This window comes from Rutidosis leptorrhynchoides, chromosome 9, assembly GCF_046630445.1.
Source record: "Rutidosis leptorrhynchoides isolate AG116_Rl617_1_P2 chromosome 9, CSIRO_AGI_Rlap_v1, whole genome shotgun sequence".
Taxonomy (NCBI): domain Eukaryota; kingdom Viridiplantae; phylum Streptophyta; class Magnoliopsida; order Asterales; family Asteraceae; genus Rutidosis; species Rutidosis leptorrhynchoides.
This window is the reverse complement of record NC_092341.1, coordinates 305,890,802-305,915,077: the sequence shown is the minus strand read 5'-3', so window position 1 is coordinate 305,915,077 and position 24,276 is coordinate 305,890,802. Positions and strand designations below refer to the sequence as shown.

Sequence of the window (24,276 nt, the reverse complement as noted above, 5' to 3'; positions counted from 1 at the left end):
GATGAATTCGTGTGATAAGGAAAATAGTGAAGATGAGCGTGAATTGATGATGATGATGATCATGGAAGAATGATTATGATGACGACGATATTACATGATGATGAGGATGGTATGATGCTACGATGATAATGATGATTAGATGATGATATGATAATGATATCGAATGATGTTGTTGGTAGTAAGATGATGTTGATGAATTAGGTTAATGATGAATGATAAGGATGACGACGACGAATGGATGATGATCATGAGGATGATGGTAACGATGCTACTATGATAATAATGATGAATGTTATTATAGTAATGATGATGATGTTACAGAATGATTATGATGATGAATGGTATAACAATTTTATTATTATTATTATTATTATTATTATTATTATTATTATTATTATTATTATTATTATTATTATTATCATTATTATTAATTAAAATTATCATTTTATTTAAAATTAACATTATTAGAAAAATTATCATTTTTATCATTAATAATATTAGGTATTAGGTATTATTATTAATATTATTGTTTTTATTATAAAAATAAAATAAAATAACTTATTGTTATTATTATTAGTATCATTATTGTTATAAAAATACTACAACTTTCTATTATTAATATTAATTTACCAAGTAAAATATTATTTATGTAAAAACATATTTTTAATATAATCATATATATAAATTTTAATACATTATATATATTTTAATTAAAATACTCTAAAAAGAATCTAACATTATAATATAATTATTTATTTGGAATACAGACATAATTAATCTATATATTAAAATAACATAAATTATTAAGATAACAAGTACAATAATATAAATAAATAAACTTGTTTGAATATTATTACATGTTTTAATATATGTAACTGATATAGGTTCGTGAATCCGAGGCCAACCCTGCATTGTTCAGTTGTTCAATGTCGTCATATGTATTTTTGCTACAAAATACAGTATTGTGAGTTCATTTGATTCCCTTTTACTCTTTACATTTTTGGGACAGAGAATACATGAGCTGCTTTTATAACTGCTCTATTAAATGCTTTTGAAATATATTTTGAACTGAGAATACATGAATTGCTTTTATAAATGTTTGACGAGATAGACATAAGCAAAACATTCCTCGAATGAATTATTATGCAGATAAAAGTTCTGCTGATTATTATTGAATTATGTGGACATGATAATTGCCACCATTGAATTATGTGGACATGATAATTGCCACCATTAAATTATGTGGACATGATAATTGCCACCAATTGATGTGAATGTTATGTATCGAGAGAATGATTTTTATACACAAGTTATGTGTATTAGTTTTTGTGCACGAGATATGTGTACGGTTACTAAGATTTATGAAAAATGGATTGCGTACACGAGAAAGGTGTACTGTATTTAAAAGATATCGCATGTACATTACAGGTGGGTGTAGGTTTCAGGCCCATTTGAACCATGCAGGATTTAAATCTTGTAGTCTATCAAAATGATGAATTTTTATTGTTTTATGATAAATCTATGAACTCACCAACCTTTCACTTTAAAGCATGTTTATTCTCATGTATGAAAGAAATCTTCCGCTGTGCATTTGCTCATATTAGAGATATTACTGGGAGTCATTCATGACATATTTCGAAAGACGTTGCATTCGAGTCGTTGAGTTCATCAAGATTATTATTAAGTCAATTATAGTTGGATATATTATGAAATGGTATGCATGCCGTCAACTTTCGATGAAATGAAAGTTTGTCTTTTAAAAACGAATGCAATGTTTGTAAAATGTATCATATAGATGTCAAGTACCTCGCGATGTAACCAAATGTAATGTATTCGTCCAGATGGATTAGGACGGGTCATGAAAATATGTATGGTCTGGAAACGGTTAATAAAAAAAAATATTTCATAGAGATAAATTTGAGATAGTATTTATTGCATAATGTATTTTGCTTTTGAAATAATAACGTTATATTACAAGAGATTTTAATATCGTCGACGGTAAAATTATATTATATAAATTTCTAATAAAAATAATGTTTCAAGTAAAAAAACAAGATATGCAAATCGAAAGGATTTAGGGTTCTTAAAAATTTCGGTTGAAAGGGTGCACTTTTTGATTGAAAGGTTGCGCCATTTCACTTCCTATATGTACGTGAATAGACAGAAAGTATCTAGATGACACTAGACTCCCATCGGCTGATTTTGAAACCAAGTGGATAAAAGAGTTTTATAGGAAAGTTAATATTTTTCTTTGGAGACTTGATTGGGATCGGTTACCTACTCGCTTAAATTTTTCAAAGTCGGGGATGGAGATCGGAGATATTGGATATTTAACTTTCGATTGCCATATCGAATCGACCGATCATTTATTTTTCGAGTGTCCTCCAGCTCTAGAGTTATGGAGAAAGACACGTATATGGATCGATATGGACGTTCCTCTATTCAGATCATGGGCAGAATGGGCCAATTGATTCGACGATTGTCATATTACTCACGTTTCCAAGATTAGGTTATATGTTATTGTTGGCTCGCTTCTTTGGCACATATGGAGATATTGAAATAGTGTGCTCTTTGATTCCCCGCGTATGAAGAAGGAGATGTTATTTGATTCGGTTAAAAACTTTTCTTTTAATTGGATAGTTATTCGCAGTAAATATAATCCCGGGTGGGATAGTTGGCTTGTAAAGCCTTTGTAATGGCCTTGTATTTGTTTTCCCCCTCCCTAATGCCCTTACTATAGGGGTGTGTTTTTTTTATAATAAATTTGCATTTCAAAAAAAGAAATCACGTGTTTATCATAATATTATGATTTGTGATAATAATAATATTGGCAAAAACACAATTTCTATTTCTTATCTTATTTCAATAAGGATTTCGTGAACTCGAGACATCGATAGGGCCAAAATACGTTATTTAAGAAAGTGTTATACGATTCAAGAATTAATTCATAAATATGAATATAAAACCTATTTCTAACACATATGAGTAACAATGACCCTTCATATCTCAATTGCAACTTTCATAGTTTTAAGACTCACCGTCATCAGTCATCAAATCGAACACATTTGGACGATATGTATTTTTATCTAGCATGTTTCACAAGCCTTGCATATTAATTTTCTATCTAGCTGATCTGAAATTCAAAGCAACGAGAACTGAACATATAATAAAATTGTTGAAACCCAAATTAAACAGTCAGAATTGACAACCTTAGACCATAAATATAAATATAGATATAGGCCATTCCCAACCCTCTCGCAATCCACCCGCACTGCTTCTAGCCGTGAGGGCTCCATTGGTATTCATTCATCCCTCGTTTAGCCCTGGATCTATCACAATGCTTTTCATCCTTTTCAAACACGTTTGAGGATGGAACAATTATACACATGAGTCATACATTTATTTAATTGTAATATTATACAATAATTAGTTTAAATAGTAGGCTTCAATTTTTATGAGGAAGTATGTCATGGTTGAGAGTGATTTAGTGATGAGTTAGTCCCGGTAGTGAGTGTTGATGTAACGATGATGTTACAGTTAGTCATGTTGAAGAAGTATGTCATGGTTAAGAATGACTCAATCATGATATAAACAACTCTGGACTTCATTTTTTTCTAAAGCTTGTTAGTGTTTAAAAAATTTAGAAGACGCTATGGAAAAAGTTTTTCGATTTTTAGTGTTACTCTACTACCAAAGTTTAAACTAAACTCACTAAATTCGTGTATTTTTTTAGTATTAAATAGACATTACACAATTATTACATATTTAACTAGTGTAATGACCCGTGAATACACGGGTTTGTTTAATGAATATTGTATAAGCAACCTATACAAAGCATAATTATGTCACTATGATGAATTCCTGAACTTTTTTTCAGACATATGAATATTATGCAAAAGATATGCACTATTGATATGTAACAATACTTATGGACACAATACTTACTGTCAATTTTCATCCACGTGCACACATATATTGAACGCATCCACTGGATCCATTAATTAAACTGTCAAACGTTGCATCATGGACTGGAAAAAAATCAGAAAAGTCCCTTAGAATACTAATTCCTAATCGTTACGCATGAGATTGTATAGTACCAGTTATTGAAGTGCAAAAAGATGTGAAACATAGCTATTGTCATTTCATCAAACATGTTGGTAGCTTCCATAAAATCTTCAAAATTGCACTACAATGATGAAAATCAATTAGATGACTGGAGCAAAAAGCAACTAAAAATCTAAAATTAAAGGTATTATTAGCAACTTACAAACAAATGACAACAACGAATTGCCCTAGATTATTGGGGTGATTTAAGACTGCATATACAAAGTTTAAGATTACAAAATCAAAAAACCACAACCTTTGAACCAATCCGAAAAAGGTAGTATTAGCAACTTACAATTAAAGGTAGTATTAGCAACTTACACCGGAGAAATAGAAGCATACAAACATTGGATGCGGCACAATATGCAAAACTCACTCACACGTAAGAAAGAAAATATAATAAATTAACACCATGAAAGGTGAGCTCACCACGTTAGCACATTGGTCAACCAGCTCACAAAATACCTTAGAACCATCATGTATGCTCCCATTCCTAGCCTGCACACGAACAATCATATAGTCAACACACAATGCATTGATCTTTATGAAATAAATGTGAAATTCACATTGTGCTACCAGTTTATCATATCAACCCAATTAGTTGATAAATAGTTAAATACTATACATACATTTAACCAAAAGTTATGGACCTAAAAAGTGTTGATGGGTTTAAATCGTTTTACCCCACTTTGACCAGTTATTTAATGCCCGACCCGCCCATTTTGCAACCATTAGTACAAATTAATAAAGGATATTAGAAAACATGTGAAAGTTTTATCACCTGAAAGAAGGGTCACAGATTCTTCTTTAGCTAGCTTAAAACAGAATTCAATATCATTGTTAATATCTTGTAGTAGTAAAACGTTTAGATTAATCATCATCGCCATGGATCCTTGCAATTTTGTTGGGCATGTTAAGCATGAAATGTTTTTTATTTTCTTGAAGCAAAATTTCGATTTGTGTTTCAATATGGTGAGAGTTCTTGTGAAAAATGTGTCACTTGTTTCAAGCTGTTGGTATAATTTTCAAACAAATAATCACAAGCACATACTAAAGTCAACTTCTTGCATACAATTAATTTGAACATCTTGTACCATGGCATTTTTGAAAATGGAAATAGGATCTGTGGTCATAAACTACTTAAGCCGCCATAGAGGAACAATCCATGTTTTTGACAAAGACCTATGTGTAAGCACAAAAAAACAATTATACAAAAAACAGTAAGGGCTAGAACTATCATTTAATCAAATTAATGAGATTGCTGAAAAAATCAAATGATAATATCGGATTTTAAACCAGATTAAAAACGGAAAGATATTGAACAAATATTTCTGGAACCCTCCAACCTTCGTCGCTTGATTTTTATGCAATCAATCATTCGATTGATTTTATGGAAGCCATCGATCGCCATTCAACTACCTCGGGTTTTAATGTAGTTGAGAAAAGGAACGGGATAAATAATTAACCCTAAACACGGGTGTTTTTTTTCTTTCTTTTTTTTAAATATAATTAATATAATTAATAATTAGTGTGGATGACATCATCAATATGGATTAGATTTTTTTCTTTTTCTTTTTGTTTTTTTCTAACAAAGAAATTAGCCTAATAATGAAATCATCATTATAGGATTTTAATAGAAACTATAGATAGATGATATAGAACTTGCATAAAGCTTTTTGTTGTTTTTGTTGAAGAAAGACTTTTAAGTTTAAAAGCATATAAATTAAATTACATAATTTAAATTTCCTAGTAAAAAAAACATAACTTGAATTGAAGTTCTTAAAAATAAATTACATAAAAATATATGTCCCTAAAAACTTACTCCTTATCTTCGTTGCGGTCACCTGAAATTTCTATGTTATCCTTAAACTTATCAAACCCACACTTTCATCTTATTCATTCGTTTGACACTTTTCCACTTCCTCATGTCTTGATTAGGATTGTCAAAAAAGCTCATACGAACAAAGTGTATTGAAGAGTAAACACATTCATTTAATTTATCGACCTCTGCTTCCCTTTAAGTGCTATCAAACCCCTATTATACTTTGCCATATTATCTATAAACGCATACATATTTGAATAACTCATACATATTTGAAGAGTTTGTTCTACGAGATGTCGTTGCCCGTTTATAAAAAAAAGTAGCTAGGTGTATTTGATGTACTAAATGCCAAAAAGTTCATGAATGAAATGAGTAAATATTGATTTGGTTATTCGGAATTGCTTTGAGTTGTTAAACATTTTTTTGAAAAAGAATTTAAGAGTGTTCCGATGAAGAAATTTGAGAGTGTGGTTGTGGTCGATTTCGTGATAGAGTGTTTAGCTTATAGAATAGAATAGATTGAATTTAATTAATTTTTTTTTCAATCTAGAAGCTCCTTATAACATTCTGTTTCAAAAGGGCAAAAACCTTCTGTGAATTAATACAACCACATTAGTTCCACCCAAGGTTGAAGAACTCGGAACTCGGGGAGTATTCGGCGGACAATTTTTAGGAGTTCTCGGAGAACTCGGGAGAACTCGGTGGTTGACTTTCGTTGACTTTTAATATAAATATATATTTTTGAATAAATATTAGACTTTTCAGATAATTTCCGAGATTTGACCGATTTTTCCGAGAAGTCGACCGATTTGACCTAGAAGTTGACCGATCTTTCCGAGAAATCGGTCGTTGACCGATAAATTATGCGTTGACCGATTTTTGGCCGATTCATAGAACGAGTTCTCCTCAGGATTGACTTTCCGAGTTCTCGCCGAGTTCTCGGCCATTTTTTCCGATTTTTGCAACCATGATTCCACCGTATGTTAAAGATTTCATTATTTTACGCCTCATGTCCTTAACTTATGCCTAAAAAACGCCCACAACAAGAGTTACCGGCATTTTTGATCGACAACTCGACTACCCCCAACCTTTTTGGCTTGTAACAAGTGATGTAAACTGATATAAGTACTCGTAACATATACTTCAAAAATCAATAATATATGGTTTTGAATTTGAACGGGTTCTTTGAGCATATACTCCGTATAATAAAAGGACACGAAGCGCAATTATAGGGAATTGAGAAGGGTAAAAGCGTAACTAACTCATCAAAGCTTAAGCAAAAAAAGAGGCTAGGGAATCAATCGTTGATACCTTTTACAACCGTCAGATCATTTAAATCAACGGCTAAACTTATAAAACCTCTTTTGCACCGACTTCTCCCAATTCTACGTCTTCCTCCGATTCACACCTCTTCTGCATATTCATCGTTAAGGTTAGTCTAATTATTCACTTTTTCATTACTAATTTTATAGGTATGGTCTCTACGATGTATACGTTTAGATCTGTTTGTTTATTGAGCTGTTTTATGCGTGTTTTGTTGTTAATTGATTATTGATTATTTTATATACTTAAATTCGGTGAATTGTTATATATATGTAACATCGATTAGGTTTTAGTTAAGTTATTATCTCTCTCTATATATATATATATGTGTGTGTGTGTGTACGTATATATTGTGTGCTTTTATTCGCTGTATTTCTTACTATGTGTATCGATCATAGTGTTCTAATTGCGATTATAATGTTTGTTGTCTGTTAGGGTTTTCTGCTAGTTGTGTTAAGTGAGGTGATCTGCTGCTCAACCGAGTGTACGGACTAGGTTTGCGCGGTTTTTGTGCTATTTTTCTGAAGGGGACAGAGACCTAGGGTTAGGATTTTGATGCATTGTTGCGATTTGAGAACAAGTTTTGCAGGTTGGATTGCACGAGTATGGCCAATAACCATGGTGGTTCTGGATCCAAATTTGTGCCTGTAAACTTGAATAAATCATATGGGCAGCCTTCTCATAATAATAATTATCCACCTCATAGTGGCACTTATGGACCTGGTGTTGGGACAAATCGTGCCCGACTCAGTGGCCATGCTAGTGGGGGTAGTGGGATGGTTGTTCTATCACGAAACCGTCCTTTACAGAAGCCTGTACCCAAATTATCCGTTCCACCCCCCTTGAACTTGCCTTCACTGAGAAGAGAGTATGAAAAAATTGATTCTTCAGGTGCAGGGGGAGGTGTGGCTGGCGGTGCTGGTTTAGGGTGTGGTTCAAGGCCTTCGTCTTCGGGTATGGGTTGGACTAAACCTGGGAATGTTGCATTGCAAGAGAAGGAAGTTAGTAGTGACAATCAGGTTGATAATTTGAAGTATAATGAAGGTTCATTATCAAAGGGAAGTGGTACTTATATGCCGCCTTCTGCTAGGTTTGGTGGGGGACATGGACATGGAGATATGATGTCATCTCATCATTCAAATGCATCTCATTTAGAGAGAGCTGTAGTTTTGAGGGGGGAAGATTTTCCATCTTTACGGGCTGCCTTGCCGGTGTCAACTGGACCTGCACAGAAACAAAAGGAAGAGTCTTTTCAAAAACAGAAGCAGTTGGTTAGTGAGGAGTCATCCAATGATCTAAGAAACAATACTCGTTTTAGTTCTTCGGTTCACATTCAATCATCCTCTCGTGTTGCAAATGGTGTGAATGAAAATAGTGGGCAGGTTCCATTGTCAAGCAGTGAACGTGTGGATCATACTAGGAAGCAAGATGAGTTTCTGCCACATGTGTGGTTGAATCCAAGGTCTGATTGGGCTGATGATGAGCGGGATACTAGCCATGCGTTTGTAAACAAGAGTGGTAGAGATCAGGAGTTACCTAAAAGTGAAACATATTGGGATAGGGATTTTGACATGCCAAGGAGTAGCATTTTGCCACATAAACCACCTAATACTCAATCTGAAAGTTATCAGCACATTAGTAGCGTTGTAAAGGGGCCCACTTCTGAAGCTCTTAAAACTGATCCTTACCGAAGAGAGATAAATTTCCATAGTAGGGAAGATAGAGACAACAACACGTGGAGGAATTCATCTAATTACAAAGATAGATCTACTGCACCACAAGTTACTAGTAATCAACACGTTACTGCGCGTGATAGTCACAATGATCACTATGGTGTTACAATGCAAGGGAGACAAGGGGGACATAGACTTTGGAATAACTCGGTTGATTCTCCAAGGTACAGAAATGAAGGTTACCAGAAGCCAGCAGGATCAAAATCGACTTTTCCATCGATTGGTAAGGGGCTCTCTACAAGTGACCCGTTACTGAATTTTGGAAGGGAGAAGTCTTCATTTGCAAATGATGATCATTATAATAAAGACTTCAGTTCTAGTGTTTATGATGAAAGAGATCCGTTTACAGGTAATTTGGTTGGAGTGGTTAAGAGGAGGAAGGAGGTGACCAAACAGACAGATTTTCATGATCCAGTTAGGGAGTCTTTTGAGGCTGAACTCGAGAGAGTTCAGAAGATGCAGGAAATGGAAAGACAAAGAATTGTTGAAGAACAAAAAAGAGCTTTGGAGCAAACAAGAAGAGAAGATGAAGAAAGATGGAGGGTGGTAATAGAGGAAGAAGAAAGGCAGAGGAGGATGGAAGAAGAAGCTCGAGAAGCTGCATGGAGAGCAGAACAAGAAAAAATGGAAGCTATTCATAAAGCTGAAGAGTTAAAGAATGATCGAGAAGAAGAAAAAAAGAGGATGCTTCTTGAGGAAGAAAGAAGGAAACAAGGTGCTAAACAAAAGCTTCTCGAATTGGAGGCTAAGATCGCAAAGCGGCAGGCTGAAGTTGGAAAGACTGGTAATATTGTTCATACGGGTGCCGATGATGAAGTTCCAATTGGTGGAAAAGATAACGATGTGTTTGTGGATTCAGATGATAACTGGGAAATTAGTCAGAGAATGGTGGATAGGATTACAACTTCAGCAAATTCTGATTCGTCTGCAATTGATAGGCCCTTTGATTGGCCTCAGTTTTCTAGAGAAGCTTCATCTAGCTTTGTGGATAGAGGAAAATCGCCTGTTAATCCATGGAAAAGGGATGCATTTGAAGCTGGAAACTATTCATCTTTCTTACCAAATGACCAAAATGGTCATCAGGGTGGGAGATCGTTTCCAAGAAAAGATATATATGGAGGTGGATATATGTCTTCAAGGTCTCCATACAGAGGAGGGATACAAGATTCTGATATTGATCAAAGGTGGAACTCGTTTGGGGATGCAGAACCCTATGGCCAGAATAGGGATATCGAGTCAGAATATTACAACGTTGGTAATACTCGTTCTCCATACTCAGATAAGTTGTATATGAATTCTTATGGGAGGTCACGTTATTCTATGAGGCAGCCTCGTGTACTCCCCCCTCCATCAATAACATCAGCACCAAAATCTTCAGTGAGAGGAGATAATGAACTCTCTGACCCATCTGGTTCTTTAGAATCAACTGCAAGAACCGGGAATTATGGTGGCCCACAAGACAATAATGAGATGCTTAGGTGTGACTCACAGTCGTCTCTTTCGGTTTCAAGCCCACCTAGCTCCCCAACACATCTCACTAATGATGAGCTGGATGATTCTGCTGGTTGTTCGGTAATAACTACTGCTGCTGAAGGGAAAGAGCCACTCGAACAGGATTTAGTGAATGATGAGCCTGCAATGGCAGCATCAAAGTATGTTTCAGCTGACGAGGATGAAGAATGGAGTGTTGGGAACCATAATGAGATGCAGGAACAAGAAGAGTATGACGAAGATGATGGTTATGGGGTAGAAGACGAAGTTCATGAAGGACCTGACGATAACATCAATCTCACACAGGAGTTTGAGCACATGCATCTTGAGGAGAAAAACTCATCTAATGGGTTAGAAAATATGGTCTTGGGATTTAATGAGGGGGTTGAAGTTAAAATTCCTGCTGATGAGTTTGAGAGAGACTCGAAAACAGATGGGTATACAATTGATAAGCCAGAAGTTGTAGAGAAACAGGCAGAAGTGGATGAAGTGAATCATGAACAACCTCAAAATGCTCATATATCTAGTTCATCTACTGTTGAAATGCCATCAACGGGCCAGTCTCCCACACCTGTACCATCTTCTTTTCCTAACCAAACTGATGCACCAGTTAAACTCCAGTTTGGGCTGTTTTCTGGCTTGTCTCTTATTCCATCACCCGTTCCATCAATACAAATCGGTTCTATACAGATGCCACTTCATCTTCACTCGTCTGTCAGTTCATCCATGGCCCACATGCACCCATCACAGCCACCCCCTCCTCTCTTCCAGTTTGGTCAGGTGAGATATACATCTCCTGTTTCTCATGGGATTCTTCCATTGAATTCTCAACCCACCTCTTTTGTTCAACCAAACATTCATCATCCCCACTTCAGTTTGCATCAGAATTCAGCAAGTTCTCTACCTAATCAGTTCGTTCAAGAAAATGCTGCTATCTACTCGAATAATCAGTCTGGTAATGTCTCAAAGGCGCCAAGTCAAACTCATGAGAACAGTCAAAGTAATATGACCAATGCTACTGATAACAGAATTACAATGACACAAGTTCCACAAACTGAAGAAAAAGGTCATGCCACATCATCATCTCAGGGTCCCGGAGAAAAAAATGTGCCGATGTCAAAGGATCCAGGCCCATCATCTGTTAACAGGGGAAGAAATGTTTACCCAGCCCGAAAGCCTGGCCCAAGAACATTTCAACCTTTTAATCCATCAGGCTCCAACGAGTTCCATAGAAAACATCGTCGTCCAATTCAACGAACCGAGTTTCGAGTCCGGGAAAATGCTGATAGTAGACTGAATCTGGGTATGGGTTCTTTTTATAACTCAGGTTCAGATGACAAATTTAACAATAAAGGTATGGGAAGCTTAACTAGAAGTGGGTATAGGCGTCATATGGGGTCCAATACTTCATTGAAGCGTGTGGTACCTGAAACTTCTGAAAACAGGCTGGGGAAAGAAGTTGAAAGACCAACTGAAACTAAAACTCAGGCTATTTCATCATCTTTTGTTGAAGGCAACTTGAAGAGGAACATTCCGGAAGAAGATGTTGACGCACCTTTGCAGACTGGTGTTGTACGCGTGTTTAAGCAACCGGGCATTGAATGCCCTAGTGATGAAGATGACTTCATTGAGGTGAGATCAAAACGACAGATGTTGAATGACCGACGTGAACAGAGAGAAAAGGAAATCAAGGCAAAATCACGAGTTACAAAGGTTTCAACTTTTTATATACTTGTCTACTTTTTAATGTTTGTCTGGATATAGCTTAACTTCTTATTTATTTCATCAGCAACCACGAAAAGCACAACGTTATTCTTTTCAAAGCAAAGGAACATCAACTGGTGGAAATAAAATTCCTGTGTCGTTGGTTGGTGAAGGGTCAAACATCCGTTCTGAATTTGTTGGTTCCGAAGGTCGGGGATTAGTGAATAAGGAACCATTGGCTCCAATCGGGACTCCTACTGTGATAGATGTTCAGACTGGGATAAGATCACATACTAACAAGTATAATTTTCTTCATAGAACTGGAAATTATCATGCAAAACGAAAAGCTTTATAAATTTTATTTGTATCACACTTTAACCTTATACATTGCTTTACAGGAGGACCCTTCAAAGAGGATCTGCATCTGCAGTATCTGGTGCCAACGAAGATGATGGTTCAAATCTCATATTTGAGAATGAAAGTAAGGCCATTGATAATGTTCAGACATCTTTGGGTAATTGGGGTAATGCACGGATGGATCAACAGGTTAAAATTTTTGTTTTTGTTTTTTTTTTCCTTGAGCATTGTTCTTTTTCCTCTTCATATAATTTTGTGAAATTTTGAACTAAACTAATCTAAGAACAACCTGCAGGTCATTCCATTAACTCAGACTCAACTAGATGAAGCTATGAAGCCTGCGCGTTTCGATACGACACATGTAACATCTATTGGCGATCATACCAGCTTGGTTAGTGATTCCATTTTGCCATCTTCATCAACCTTGACAAAGGGAATCTCGATTGCATCTTCTTCAAGTCCAATCAACTCTCTACTTGCTGGTGAAAAAATTCAGTTTGGTAAAAGATTAAGTTCACAAAATATAAAAAAATGAAATTTTATTCCTTGTACGTTCATGTAACGATTATCTCGTCATATCACTTCATATTCAGGTGCAGTTACCTCACCAACAGTACTTCCTCCTAGTAGCCATGTTGTTTCACATGTGATCGGGTCTCAAGGATCTTTTCATCCCGACATTACTCATAATTCAAATACTGAAAATGAGTGTAACGTATTTTTTGAAAAGGACGAGCAAATCACAGAACATCGTGAGGCTGAAGTTGAAGTTGCAGTGGCTGCCATTGATACCGATGAGATAGTCGGTAATGGGATGGGACCCGCTTCATCCCCGGGGCCAAATAAGGTTGGAGGTGACGTTGGCGGTATCCAAGGAGGTAATGCCAATTTTAAATGCATCTTAATAAAATAATTTTATTTTATCTAATATATTTTTCAAACGTTTGTAGGATTGGTTGGGGATCAACAATCAGGGAGTCAATCTAAACCTGAGGAATCTCTTAGTGTATCACTTCCTGCCGATCTTTCAGTTGAAACTCTGCCAATATCTTTATGGCCGCCGTTACCGAGTCCACAAGGATCATCAAACCCGATGCTCTCTCATTTCCATGGTGCGCATCCGTCTCACTTTCCTTTCTATGAGATGAATCATCATCATCCCATGATGAGTGGTCCAGTCTTTGCTTATGGCCCACATGATGAATCTCGTGGGACCCAGTCTCAACCCCAGAAACCCACAGACTCAAGTTCAAGGCATATTGGTCCACCCTGGCAAAACCATTCTGGCATGGACTCGTTTTATGGTCCTCCTACAGGATACACGGGCCCGTTCATTGGTTCCCCTGGTGGTATTCCAGGTGTGCAACCCCCGCCACCACCGCATATGGTTGTTTATAACCATTACGCCCCGGTTGGTCAGTTTGGGCAGGTTGGGTTAAGCTTTATGGGTTCTACTTACATACCTTCTGGAAAACAACCCGACTGGAAGCACGATCCAACATCTTCTAGTAGAGGTGAAGAAGAAATGAAGTCTTTGAATATCAGTTCTGGACCACGTAATCCTCCTAACATGCAGCCGCCGATCCAACATCTTGCTCCTGGCTCCCCCCTTTTACCCGTGGGTCCCATGTTGACCATGTTTGACGTGCCTCCATTTCAGGTCAAACCTCACCCTCTTTGAATATTAATATTTGTGTAGTATACACTAGACATAATTAAGGAGATAGTCTCTGTGATTTCACCCAAATTGCTGAAATAGTCCCTAAGGTTTTTTATCTACTTGGTTCTCGTGGTTTTCAAAATGTTGTTGAGATAGTCCTTTTGTTACTGTGATAATCCCTGTGGTTAGGGACTATCTCAATAACAAAAGGACTATCTCAATAACAAAAGGACTATCTCAGCAACATTTTGAAAACCACGAGTACTATCTCGGTAAAAAAAACTCTAGGGACTATATCAGCAATTTTGGTGAAACCACATGGAGTATCTCAATAACTATGTTTATAACTATAAACTATATACTGTCATTGTACTTACAAAACTTGATCACATATGTAACTAGACTGCACCCGAGATGTCTGTTCAACCACGTTGGTCTCACATGCCTTCATCACCTCTACATGTGGTTCCTATGTCACTGCCATTAGAGCAACAAGCAGAAGAGATGACTGGACCATCTCAGTTCAACAACCATGCTGTTGACCAGTCAACGTATCCTCCCAATAGATTTTCAGAACCGCAAGCTTCAACTCCATCTAATACCAATGGCCTGGTGTTTCCTGTTGTTAGAGATTCAACCATCACCCATTTTCCCGACGAACTTTCTGGACCGTCGATTGCCACGTCATCGGGTCCAGTTGCTATCAGCCATATTTCATCAGGAACAACACCAACTGGAGATGCTGGTCAGGTAGGTGTAGGTGGCGATAACAATGTTAAGTTCAAGAATCAACATAACCGACATGGTAAGAATTTGTCTTCTCACCAGTACAATAATAATGTTCCCGGTGGATATGGGTATAATAACCAAAGAGGTGGTGGAGGGGTATCTCCAAAAAATAAGTCAACGGGTCAATGGTCAACTCAACGTAGAACAGGGTTCCATGGAAGATACCAATCTTCAGGGGCAGATAAAAGCTTCCCGCCTTCAACAAAAGTAAAGCAGATTTATGTAGCAAAACAGCCAGCTTCAGAATCTTCGACTCAAAATACTTGAGGACTGCTCAGGTTATTAAAATCTGTGTAATGTATGTCTCATGTACTTGCTGTTATGTTTGTTTGAAGTTTTAATCCATTTATTAAAACAAAGATGTTGACAAATACGTGTACATGTATATGCAGGTTGCAGATTCATCATATCTTAATATCAAATTCTAAGGTTGTCTTCAAGTTCAACTGATGGCTAAGTTTCTATCCTATCTGATCAGTAAGTTGGTATTTCTCATATATCTTTATTAATATGGCATAAAAGACACTTGATAAATGTACATATGACAATAAGTTAATATCCGTATCTTTTGGTACACATGCGTATCATGATGAACATCAATTTCTTTTACTCAAATGCTTCTTGTTCATTTTTGAAGAACATCACCGTAGTATAAGTTTTGGGTGGCTTGCTTAGTTGCTTTAGCCTTTCATCTATGGGACCCCCATCCAAGCTTTACATTAGATTAGATGAGGCTCATTTTTTATCATTAATCTAAATATTATTTATCATTCATATAAATAGTTTGGGTTATAAGTAGGCTATTAGTTTTTAAAACCAATAATGTAAACAAACTAGCCCAACTAGCTAAGACTTGCATTATTATAACAAAAAGTTATAAACATCAAATTGCCAACAAAAAGAGGATTTAGAATTTCAAATTGCGTTTGCGTGTGATTAGGATATCAAGTTGATTAATCTTTCTTCTTTTGCTTGAATCTTGTTTAGTTACCTTATAAGTCATTATGTTGCCTCCTAGTTCACAACTTTGCCAAAAAAAAAAAAAAAAAATTGTAGCAAAGATGAACTCACCCGATCTCTCGGACATTTAGTAAATTTAAACAAATTAAAAATTTTGAATCTATTTTAGTTTGTTTTTTTGTTTGATGCATCAAAGTTAACTTATTAGAGCATGCCCTGATATAAGAATGTTGTTTGAATTTTGGAAAATAATGTGATAAAAAATTTGATATCGATGAAGAAGGCTTGTTTATGGAGTTGCAAATTTTGTAGGAAATGTTGCTGAATAGAGAAGAATATTAGGGAGAAAAGACCATGGACATTTACCCGAATCACGGTATTTGAAAAGAAGATGGATATGTTTCAGTGTCTTACTTGCATTCAAGTTTATGAACTGTACTAGTTAATGTTTGCATCTGCAGAAAGAAATTTGTTCTAGTGTCATGAGAATTTCAGTTGAGTATTGATAATAAGTTTTTGTAGATGTTGACTATGACAAAATCATTGATTTTTTTGCTTTATTAAAAAATGCACAGAGATGTTTTAGGTGATAAATGACCTTGTAATTTGGAGTGTATCTCCTATTTTGTGAAATTTTATTTACTTAAAAAAATCGCGTGGACTACGTTTCAAACCGATGAGACATGAAATTGGTTTGACCCAATAAGAATTGGATGATGCCAATGAGCAGTTGTGTTTGTTTGTTAGGAAATTTCTCAAAATACCTCTAAATCTCGAAGTGTAACGATATGCTCTCGATTTTTTGTTATTGCCAATATGCCCCTGTTCATGCACCAAATGCGGCGCGTGCACGTTTGTGTTATCCACCATTTATCCGAGGCATTATAATTTTAATGCAACCCGCACCAGAATACAAGCAACACACATCGTGCGTGTTTCTTGCATAAAAGGCATGAAATGTCTTCAACAAATAACGAATCAAATGAAATGAAAAGTGTTGTTACCTAATCGTTAGACATTTTGGAAGATTTTCAAAAATCCAATTGCTCGATCTTGGTGACAATTCTTCTCTCCATGTTACCTACTTTAAATCAAACCACCCTTGCGGTCAAGTGGTTCACCCCATTACATTTGTGTATTGGGAGGGGTGGGGAGGTCTCAAGTTCGAGTCCTTAATATTCGTGAGATTAATTTGCTTTAAGCCAGAATGCTTTAAGGGAGGTTTTATCGACCCATATTCAGGATCCAGGTCCGACCAGCCTGCCCCTTGGGATGGTTTAAGGTTGGAATCCTTGTAATACAGTTCAAGTTTCCGCCCGAATACGCGTGTGTGCGTGGTAAATGATCGCGAAAGTGGTTAAGTCTCATCTGGATGATGCCGACAACTTACCTTTTAAAAGAAAGATTGTTAAAATATGTTGTAAAATGAAATAAAATAATAAAGTATTAACAAATAATAAGGATTATCACTTAAATGCCAATTTTTTCTACCTTTTTTGCCTCAGAATCTATAAAAAGAACTTGACAATTGGCCGGCACAAGGTGTCTCTTTGCGACCTTGCTCCCCGGTGGAAGCAAAGACGAAAAGTGCCTCTTGCGACCTTGCTCTCTGGTGGAGGCAAGGACGCAAGGTGCCTCTTGCATCTGCATGCATATCATAATCAATGTTTTCTTTCAGACATTTCATCAAATACCTTACGTGTACCTTAGGTGCTTAATGACATTGTCGAACCATGTACATAAATATGACCCGATTTTAGTTTTTGTTTTGATTTTTGCACGTGTTAGATCCAAAAAGATATGTTAAATGAGTTGAAAGTCGTTCAAGATATATTCTCAATATAAGAGAAAATAGTGCTACCAACGAAGCATTACTTCAATGGTATCCAATGCTTTAGTAGGGAGGGAACGCAATTAGTTGCCAAACAACCCGGGTTCAATTCCGAGGAAGGGGGGTTTTCTTCAGGATTTACTGCGATTAGTTGCGAAGCAACACAGTTCCCGCGATTAGGTGCCGAGCAACCCGGGATGATCCTTGGAGTTTTCTACCTAGCGTGTGTGAGTCGTAAATGAGAGTATTCGATGCGAAAATTTCCAGTAAAAAAGAAGAAGAGGAAATAGTGCTTGGAATGATTGAAATAGTGCACGTAAGGTGTTTGATGAAATTTCTGAAAGAAAACATGATTATGATATGCAGGCAGGAGGAAAAGACCCATTGCGTCGTTGCTCCTCGATGAAAGCAAATTTGCAAGAGGCACCTTGCACCCTTACGTCTTGTGCAAACACATTGGCAACTTTTCTTTATGGCTTCTGAGGCAAAAAAAAAAAAAAAAAAAAAAAGAGTAGAAAAATGGTATTTAGGTGATAAATATATGATAAGTTATTGTCTAATTCAATTGTTATACACATCGACATTTATATATATGTTGTTCACCTTGTAAATAGTGTAACATTCATTCACAATCACTACTATTATTCAATTATTATACACATCCACATTTGTATATGTTTTTTTAACAACAATTTGAAATCACTCGGGGTAATTAAATCACTAATACGATCATCTCTTTGTGCTGGTAAAACTCTCCCTATCCGTTGTCCCCGCAACGCAATGTGCGAAAGATAACCTTGAGTGAAATTCAAGATCAAGGGATATCATTGAATGCAATGATTTATCGCATACGTGTTTGACGCTATAGGTTATTGAAGGTGTAAATTTTTTTTATTTATTTATTATTATTATTTTTTATTTTTTTAACATTTTCCCGCCTATAATTTCTATTTTATTTTTTGTTTCCCGCCTATTTTCCGTTTTCCCTCTTAAGTCTTAACCTAACTTTTCAACAATTTGGAGTTACTGTATAAAATTGTTGAAATTTTATCTCTTGTACTCCGTAATTTAGATCATCAATGAATTGCAACTTCTTCTGAATTAAATCAGCTACTACTATGACCGGGTTAGAACAAGTATCGTTTACCTCCAAAACCCTAGAAAGCCTTCTCTTTACTCACAATTACATCATTTCCAAAATCGATGCCATTTCTGATTCACAATCCGAGTCCATTCAGAAGTTTTCCGCCCTATTCGATACACTTCAACAGGCTGTAACAACCCAGCAAACGCTTATAGCCGATTTAAAGCTGAAATTGAGCAAGTCACTAAAACAATCATATCATCTTAAACCAGACGCTCCGTTGTTTTCGGGTGACAACGTCTTAATTTGGATTTTTCAAATGGAAAACTTCTTCACATTTCATCAAACACCTTGTGATCAACGCCTTAATATCGCCTCTCTTTACATGACCGGTGTTGCGATAAATTGGTACCATCTGATGCATCGTACGCATCAGATTTCTACCTGGGAAGCTTTCATTAAGTCTCTTGAACTTCGATTTCTGAATCCGGAATCTAAACAATTGCATGAAGTTACACAAACCTCTACTGTATCCGCTTACATTGTTGAATTTGAGTCCCTCGCGGCACAAACAAGTACAATAGGACTTTCGGATGGTTTGGATTGTTTTATATCGGGGTTACGTGATGATATCAAACGGGAATTATTAATTTTGAAACCTTGTTCAGTTTCGGAAGCAATGTGCATGGCTAAATTGGTTGAGGCTGGCAAACTTCAATCTTCCCCAGTATCACCATTGCTTTCGGAAGATGATTCTGTTTCGACACCTCTACAAGGGACCATGGATGATGATGATGATGATGATGATGATGATGATGATGATGATGAAGAAGTTACTTGCGTTGCCGATGGTGGTTCCACGACACCACTTGGCACAACTGATTCGGGTCTCTCTGTTAGTGCTACTGGAGCAGCATTGAATTTTGTAGGTTGCTTTTTTGAGGTATATTTGAAACTTACTCTTACAATGTTATACTTGCTAATCATTTACTGAAATGATATGATCTAGTCTTGTTTGATTACTATTAATTGTATCCAAATTTATACCATCTAGGACATTACAAATGATATTCGAGCTTAATAAAATATCCTGATGCCTTATGTTAGTTATCAACTATATTACAAAAGAGGAGTATTATGGTTTCAAAGTTTTAGATACGTCGTACAAAACACTATGGCACTATTAAACTGAACAAATTGAACAAAGAACTAATGTCATCATGACTAATCATTTTGTAACTGTAAAATTATTACTGTATTTTTTTTGTTTTTAAAAAGCACCCACTTCTACGTTATACTTGATGAATGACATCCGGAAACTAGGCCAACAATCAATCAGCCTATTCTATTTGGCTTACATATCTGTTTCCTTAGGTCATTGAAAAAGGGCCATATTTATTTAACTTTATGTATGTCATATACCTTCCCCTGTGCTCTTTAACTCTTTAGCAAAAAAAAAAAAAAAAAAAAAAAAAAAAAAGGAAGAAGAAGAAGATGGGTTTCACAACTGAAATACTACGTATATGATTTACTCACTCCATATTTGTATGAGGATTGTTGATTGTTGAGATTATTATTAATGACTTTTCATTTGTGAAGGAGGGTCGTCGAAGATCAAAGTCAAATGATTTCATAAGCGAAATGCCGGATGAAGTTCTTGTTATGATACTCTCTCTTTTGCCTATTAAGGAAGCGGCTAGCACCAGCATTCTGTCCACAAGATGGACGCTCTTGTGGCGTGATCTAATCAAATTGAACTTTGTTGGCAATATAATTAACATGAACTTAGAGTGCGATAAGTACATCAACCAGGTGAACAGTGTCATCCAAAGCTACAATCACCCAATGATTGAAGACTTCCGGATTCGTTACTGTTTGAATAATCAACACAAAAGTGTAATCGATCAATGGCTGCAGTTTGCGGTTAATAAGAATGTTGAGTTTCTTGAACTGGATTTATCACCTGGACGTAGTGGTTATGGTTTTCCTTTAAAATTATTTGAGATGGAGCTAGTGTCTCTTAAAAAACTTATTTTGAAGAATGTTAAAGTGAGTGAAGCAATTCTTGTGAACCTTCTATCTAATTACCCAAATCTTGAGACATTATCAATTTGTGATCCACAAGAACTTAGACATATACGTGTAGGTGGGCGATCTCTTAACTTAAAACATTTTGAAATATTGGAAGGTGGATATTCTGTTAAATCCATTTATTTATCTGATTTTGACCTTGAATCATTCACTTACGCTGGTGGAGATATAGACTTGCGTTTTTCTGATCTTCCAAAACTTAATAAAGTTGATTTGGGTCAAGTACAATGGTGGATAGGTGATTTTGCTTTTGATAAGTTATCCCCTTGTGCCTCTTCCCTTCAGTTTCTTTCCGTTGATGTATATTGTAATGACGAGGTCAGTTCTACCTCTTCTAATGTATTTATGATTGTTAATAAAAATATGAATGAGTGTATTTTGTTCCTTTTTATTTTGCAGCGAGCTGAAATTCCTTGGAATTTTAATGAGCTACCAAATGTGAAGCAATTAAGAATGATGTTTCGTGGTAACAAACATGATTGTCTTCTAAATTTGGCTTACATTGTTAATGCATTTCCGAGGATGGAGAGTTTTATACTTGAGGTATTTAAACTATGCCCATTTTTAGTGTTGTATACTATAACTTTAAGCAAAATAATTGCTCTGTTTGCAGATAGATTGGACTTTAGCGGTTGTAAGGAGAAAGGCAAGGGATTATACTAATCTCCATGAAAACCTCAAGTATGTTGAAATCGTGGGATATAAAGGTCGAAAATGTGACTTTGAACTTGTTACATACATCATAGACATCACTAGTGATGCACTCAAAAAAATTGTGATTGGAATTTCAAAAGACCTTATGGAGGAGAAGAAGCAAGCTGCTCGATCTTCTGCTAAGCGCCTTGAATCAAATTTAATGCGTCTAGGTGTGGAATTGGTCATACTCTAAGTAATCCTACAACATTTAAGTAAAGTGTTTTGCTTTTATGTGTTTAATAATAATAATAATTCAGATGAAGTACGTAAGGGTTTATGAATTACTTTGCTTTCTGGCTGTTTTTTGTGTGTTGATGCACTTCACATTAGGACTGTAGGATTGGCGTAGTCTTTTTGAAAAAGCTAGTGTTGAAATCTTGAAACATATATCACCGCATGTGTTACATGTATGAACTAATGTAGTAGGAGTAATTTGTGGTTTCCAGCTCTCTAAGAATATTGAAGTTTGTTTGTCTTTTTTTTTCCGCCACGCTAAAACAATGGCTTTTCAATTTCATTTAATAGCTTGCCATCGTGTTGAGTCATGACCATGGTTACAAAATTCGCCATTCGGGGATTAACTGGTCGATAATTTGAAAAGAGTAATCGAAAATTCAGGGATTAATCGAGGATTAATTGGATTGTACATTATACATTTAAATATTGAATTTCAAAAATTATATGTCTAAATATAGAAGAAAATCACAAACATATCGTCGTCAAACTTGTACCTTGGCGTACTTCTTGGTGAGCTTGTTACGATATTTCATGACCAAATCATATTGTTCCGGAGGAATTTCGGTAGAAAGCGGCTGAGACAGAAGTCTTAAACTTCATACGCATTGTGCTTCCTTTCGTAACTCCACATAGTAAGCCTTATAGTAGTCGCGGAATCAATAACATGAACTCGAGCCTCTTCCGAAGATAAACGAGAGGCCGCATATGAAGAACCACAACTTCTAGCACTTTTGGAACTATCACGACCTCGAGGACGACGAATAGAATCTCCTCAGAATAAAGGCTCAAAATTGGTACATTCGTGTTCGGTGTCGGTGTCGGGTCGGGATCTTCTAGATTAATCGACTCGGGTTCTCGGCGTTTGTTGTTGAAGCCTTCATAAGTTAAAAACTGAGGACAATCCTTTATACTTCTCTTAGCATCTTAAATGTCTTAGAAGTTTGAATTTTGAAGCTTTTTTTTCTTCATGTTTTCATAATATCCGCGCCCGGCTATCCACTTTGCCAATGTTTTGAAAGCTTCTCGTAAATTGCAATGAAGATCTTGATGTCTTTATACATCTTACTCCATTTTCCGATTAATTGATCTTGTCGTCGAGGCTCGTTTACCAAAGTGTTGTACTCCGCTCGGACAGTGGCCCAAAATGTCCCGGTAGTTTGAGAGTTTCCGATAATGTTGTTTCCAGAAGCTCGGGCCCAACATTCGGCTAGAATCCGACTTTCATCATCATACCACATAACCTGGCCCGTTTTTCTTTTCGACGCGACTCAGGTGTTTCCGTTTCTTCAACTTCTTCGGCATCAAATTGAGTTTCTTGGACCGCATCCGGATCGGGTTGGGAATTTTCTGACGGTGTGCTAGTTGGTGTATTAAGATTTTGTTGACACATGGCTTGGTGGGGGTTTCCGAAATGTTGTGGCGGTTCGAAATTCGAAAAACTGCCTTGTGATCGTTCGTAACCCTCGAAAACATCGTGAGGAGGTGCGAACCCACCTTGAGGAGGTCGAAAACCGTATTCTTAATGTTGTTGTGGATAATTTGGCCGGGTGAAATTTTGTTGGGATCCCGAATTCGGAATCACAATGTTGTGTTGCGCTATAACAACCCGGAAAATTTCCGATTAAATTTAAACTAAACTTCGACTGTTTCCGACGATTCACGAATAACCGGTTATAAAAAGATATATAAATATATATGTGTATATATATACATCATTTACAATCATTATTATTATCAGTATTATAATTATTATTATGAATAATTATCATTAACATTAATATAATTACTAATATAATAGTAATATTATTAGTATTAGTATTAATACTTAACATTAACATTAAAATAATGAAATATTATTATTATTATTATTATTATTATTATTATTATTATTATTATTATTATTATTATTATTATTATTATTATTATTATTATTATTATTATTATTATTATTATTATTATTATTATTATTATTATATATTATTATTATTATCATTTATCATTTATTATTATTATGATTTAATATGATTATTAGTATCATTAACATAATCTATTATTATTACTATTAGTATTATCATTATTAGTATTATTATTACTAATATTATTGTTATACTTATTATCATTATTATTGATATTATTATTAATTATCAATTTATTCTCATTATTAATTATATCTATTATTATATTTATTATTATTATTAGGATTTATATTATTAACATAATAATTATTATTAACTTTTAATCAATAATATTTAATAATTGAAAACAAGACAGATACCTAATTTAGGTATATCACTATCTGATTTTATATATTCTGCTATCCACTTTATTTTTTTTTTATATTTAAAAACTGATCGTGAAACCTGCTTTTTATTTTTTATATATTGTGATCTAACT

General features: G+C 35.4%; 1 protein-coding gene across 4 annotated transcripts; it reads left to right on the top strand.

Moving 5' to 3' along the window:
- Positions 1-7,695: 7,695 nt before the first annotated feature.
- On the top strand, positions 7,696-16,645 carry LOC139866379 (uncharacterized). Of its 4 annotated transcripts, none has more exons than XM_071854609.1 (9): positions 7,696-12,186; positions 12,263-12,477; positions 12,576-12,723; positions 12,830-13,034; positions 13,128-13,412; positions 13,485-14,194; positions 14,597-15,261; positions 15,376-15,464; positions 16,256-16,645. In XM_071854609.1, the coding sequence occupies exons 1-7, from the start codon at positions 7,855-7,857 to the stop codon at positions 15,248-15,250; spliced, it is 6,549 nt and encodes a 2,182-aa protein (XP_071710710.1). In that variant the 5' UTR covers positions 7,696-7,854; the 3' UTR covers positions 15,251-15,261; positions 15,376-15,464; positions 16,256-16,645. The 4 variants fall into 4 exon arrangements, with proteins under 4 accessions (XP_071710710.1, XP_071710709.1, XP_071710708.1 ...); XM_071854608.1 differs by having other exon boundaries at positions 7,697-12,186; positions 14,597-15,281; positions 16,256-16,596; XM_071854607.1 differs by having other exon boundaries at positions 7,697-12,186; positions 15,376-15,460; positions 16,256-16,595.
- Positions 16,646-24,276: the final 7,631 nt, after the last annotated feature.

Coding starts and splice junctions, on each gene's coding strand:
- LOC139866379 (XM_071854609.1), top strand. CDS start 7,855: ATGGCCAATAACCATGGTGGTTCTGGATCCAAATTTGTGCCTGTAAAC. Junction 12,187..12,262: donor CAAAATCACGAGTTACAAAG/GTTTCAACTTTT, acceptor TTATTTCATCAG/CAACCACGAAAAGCACAACG. Junction 12,724..12,829: donor ATGCACGGATGGATCAACAG/GTTAAAATTTTT, acceptor AACAACCTGCAG/GTCATTCCATTAACTCAGAC.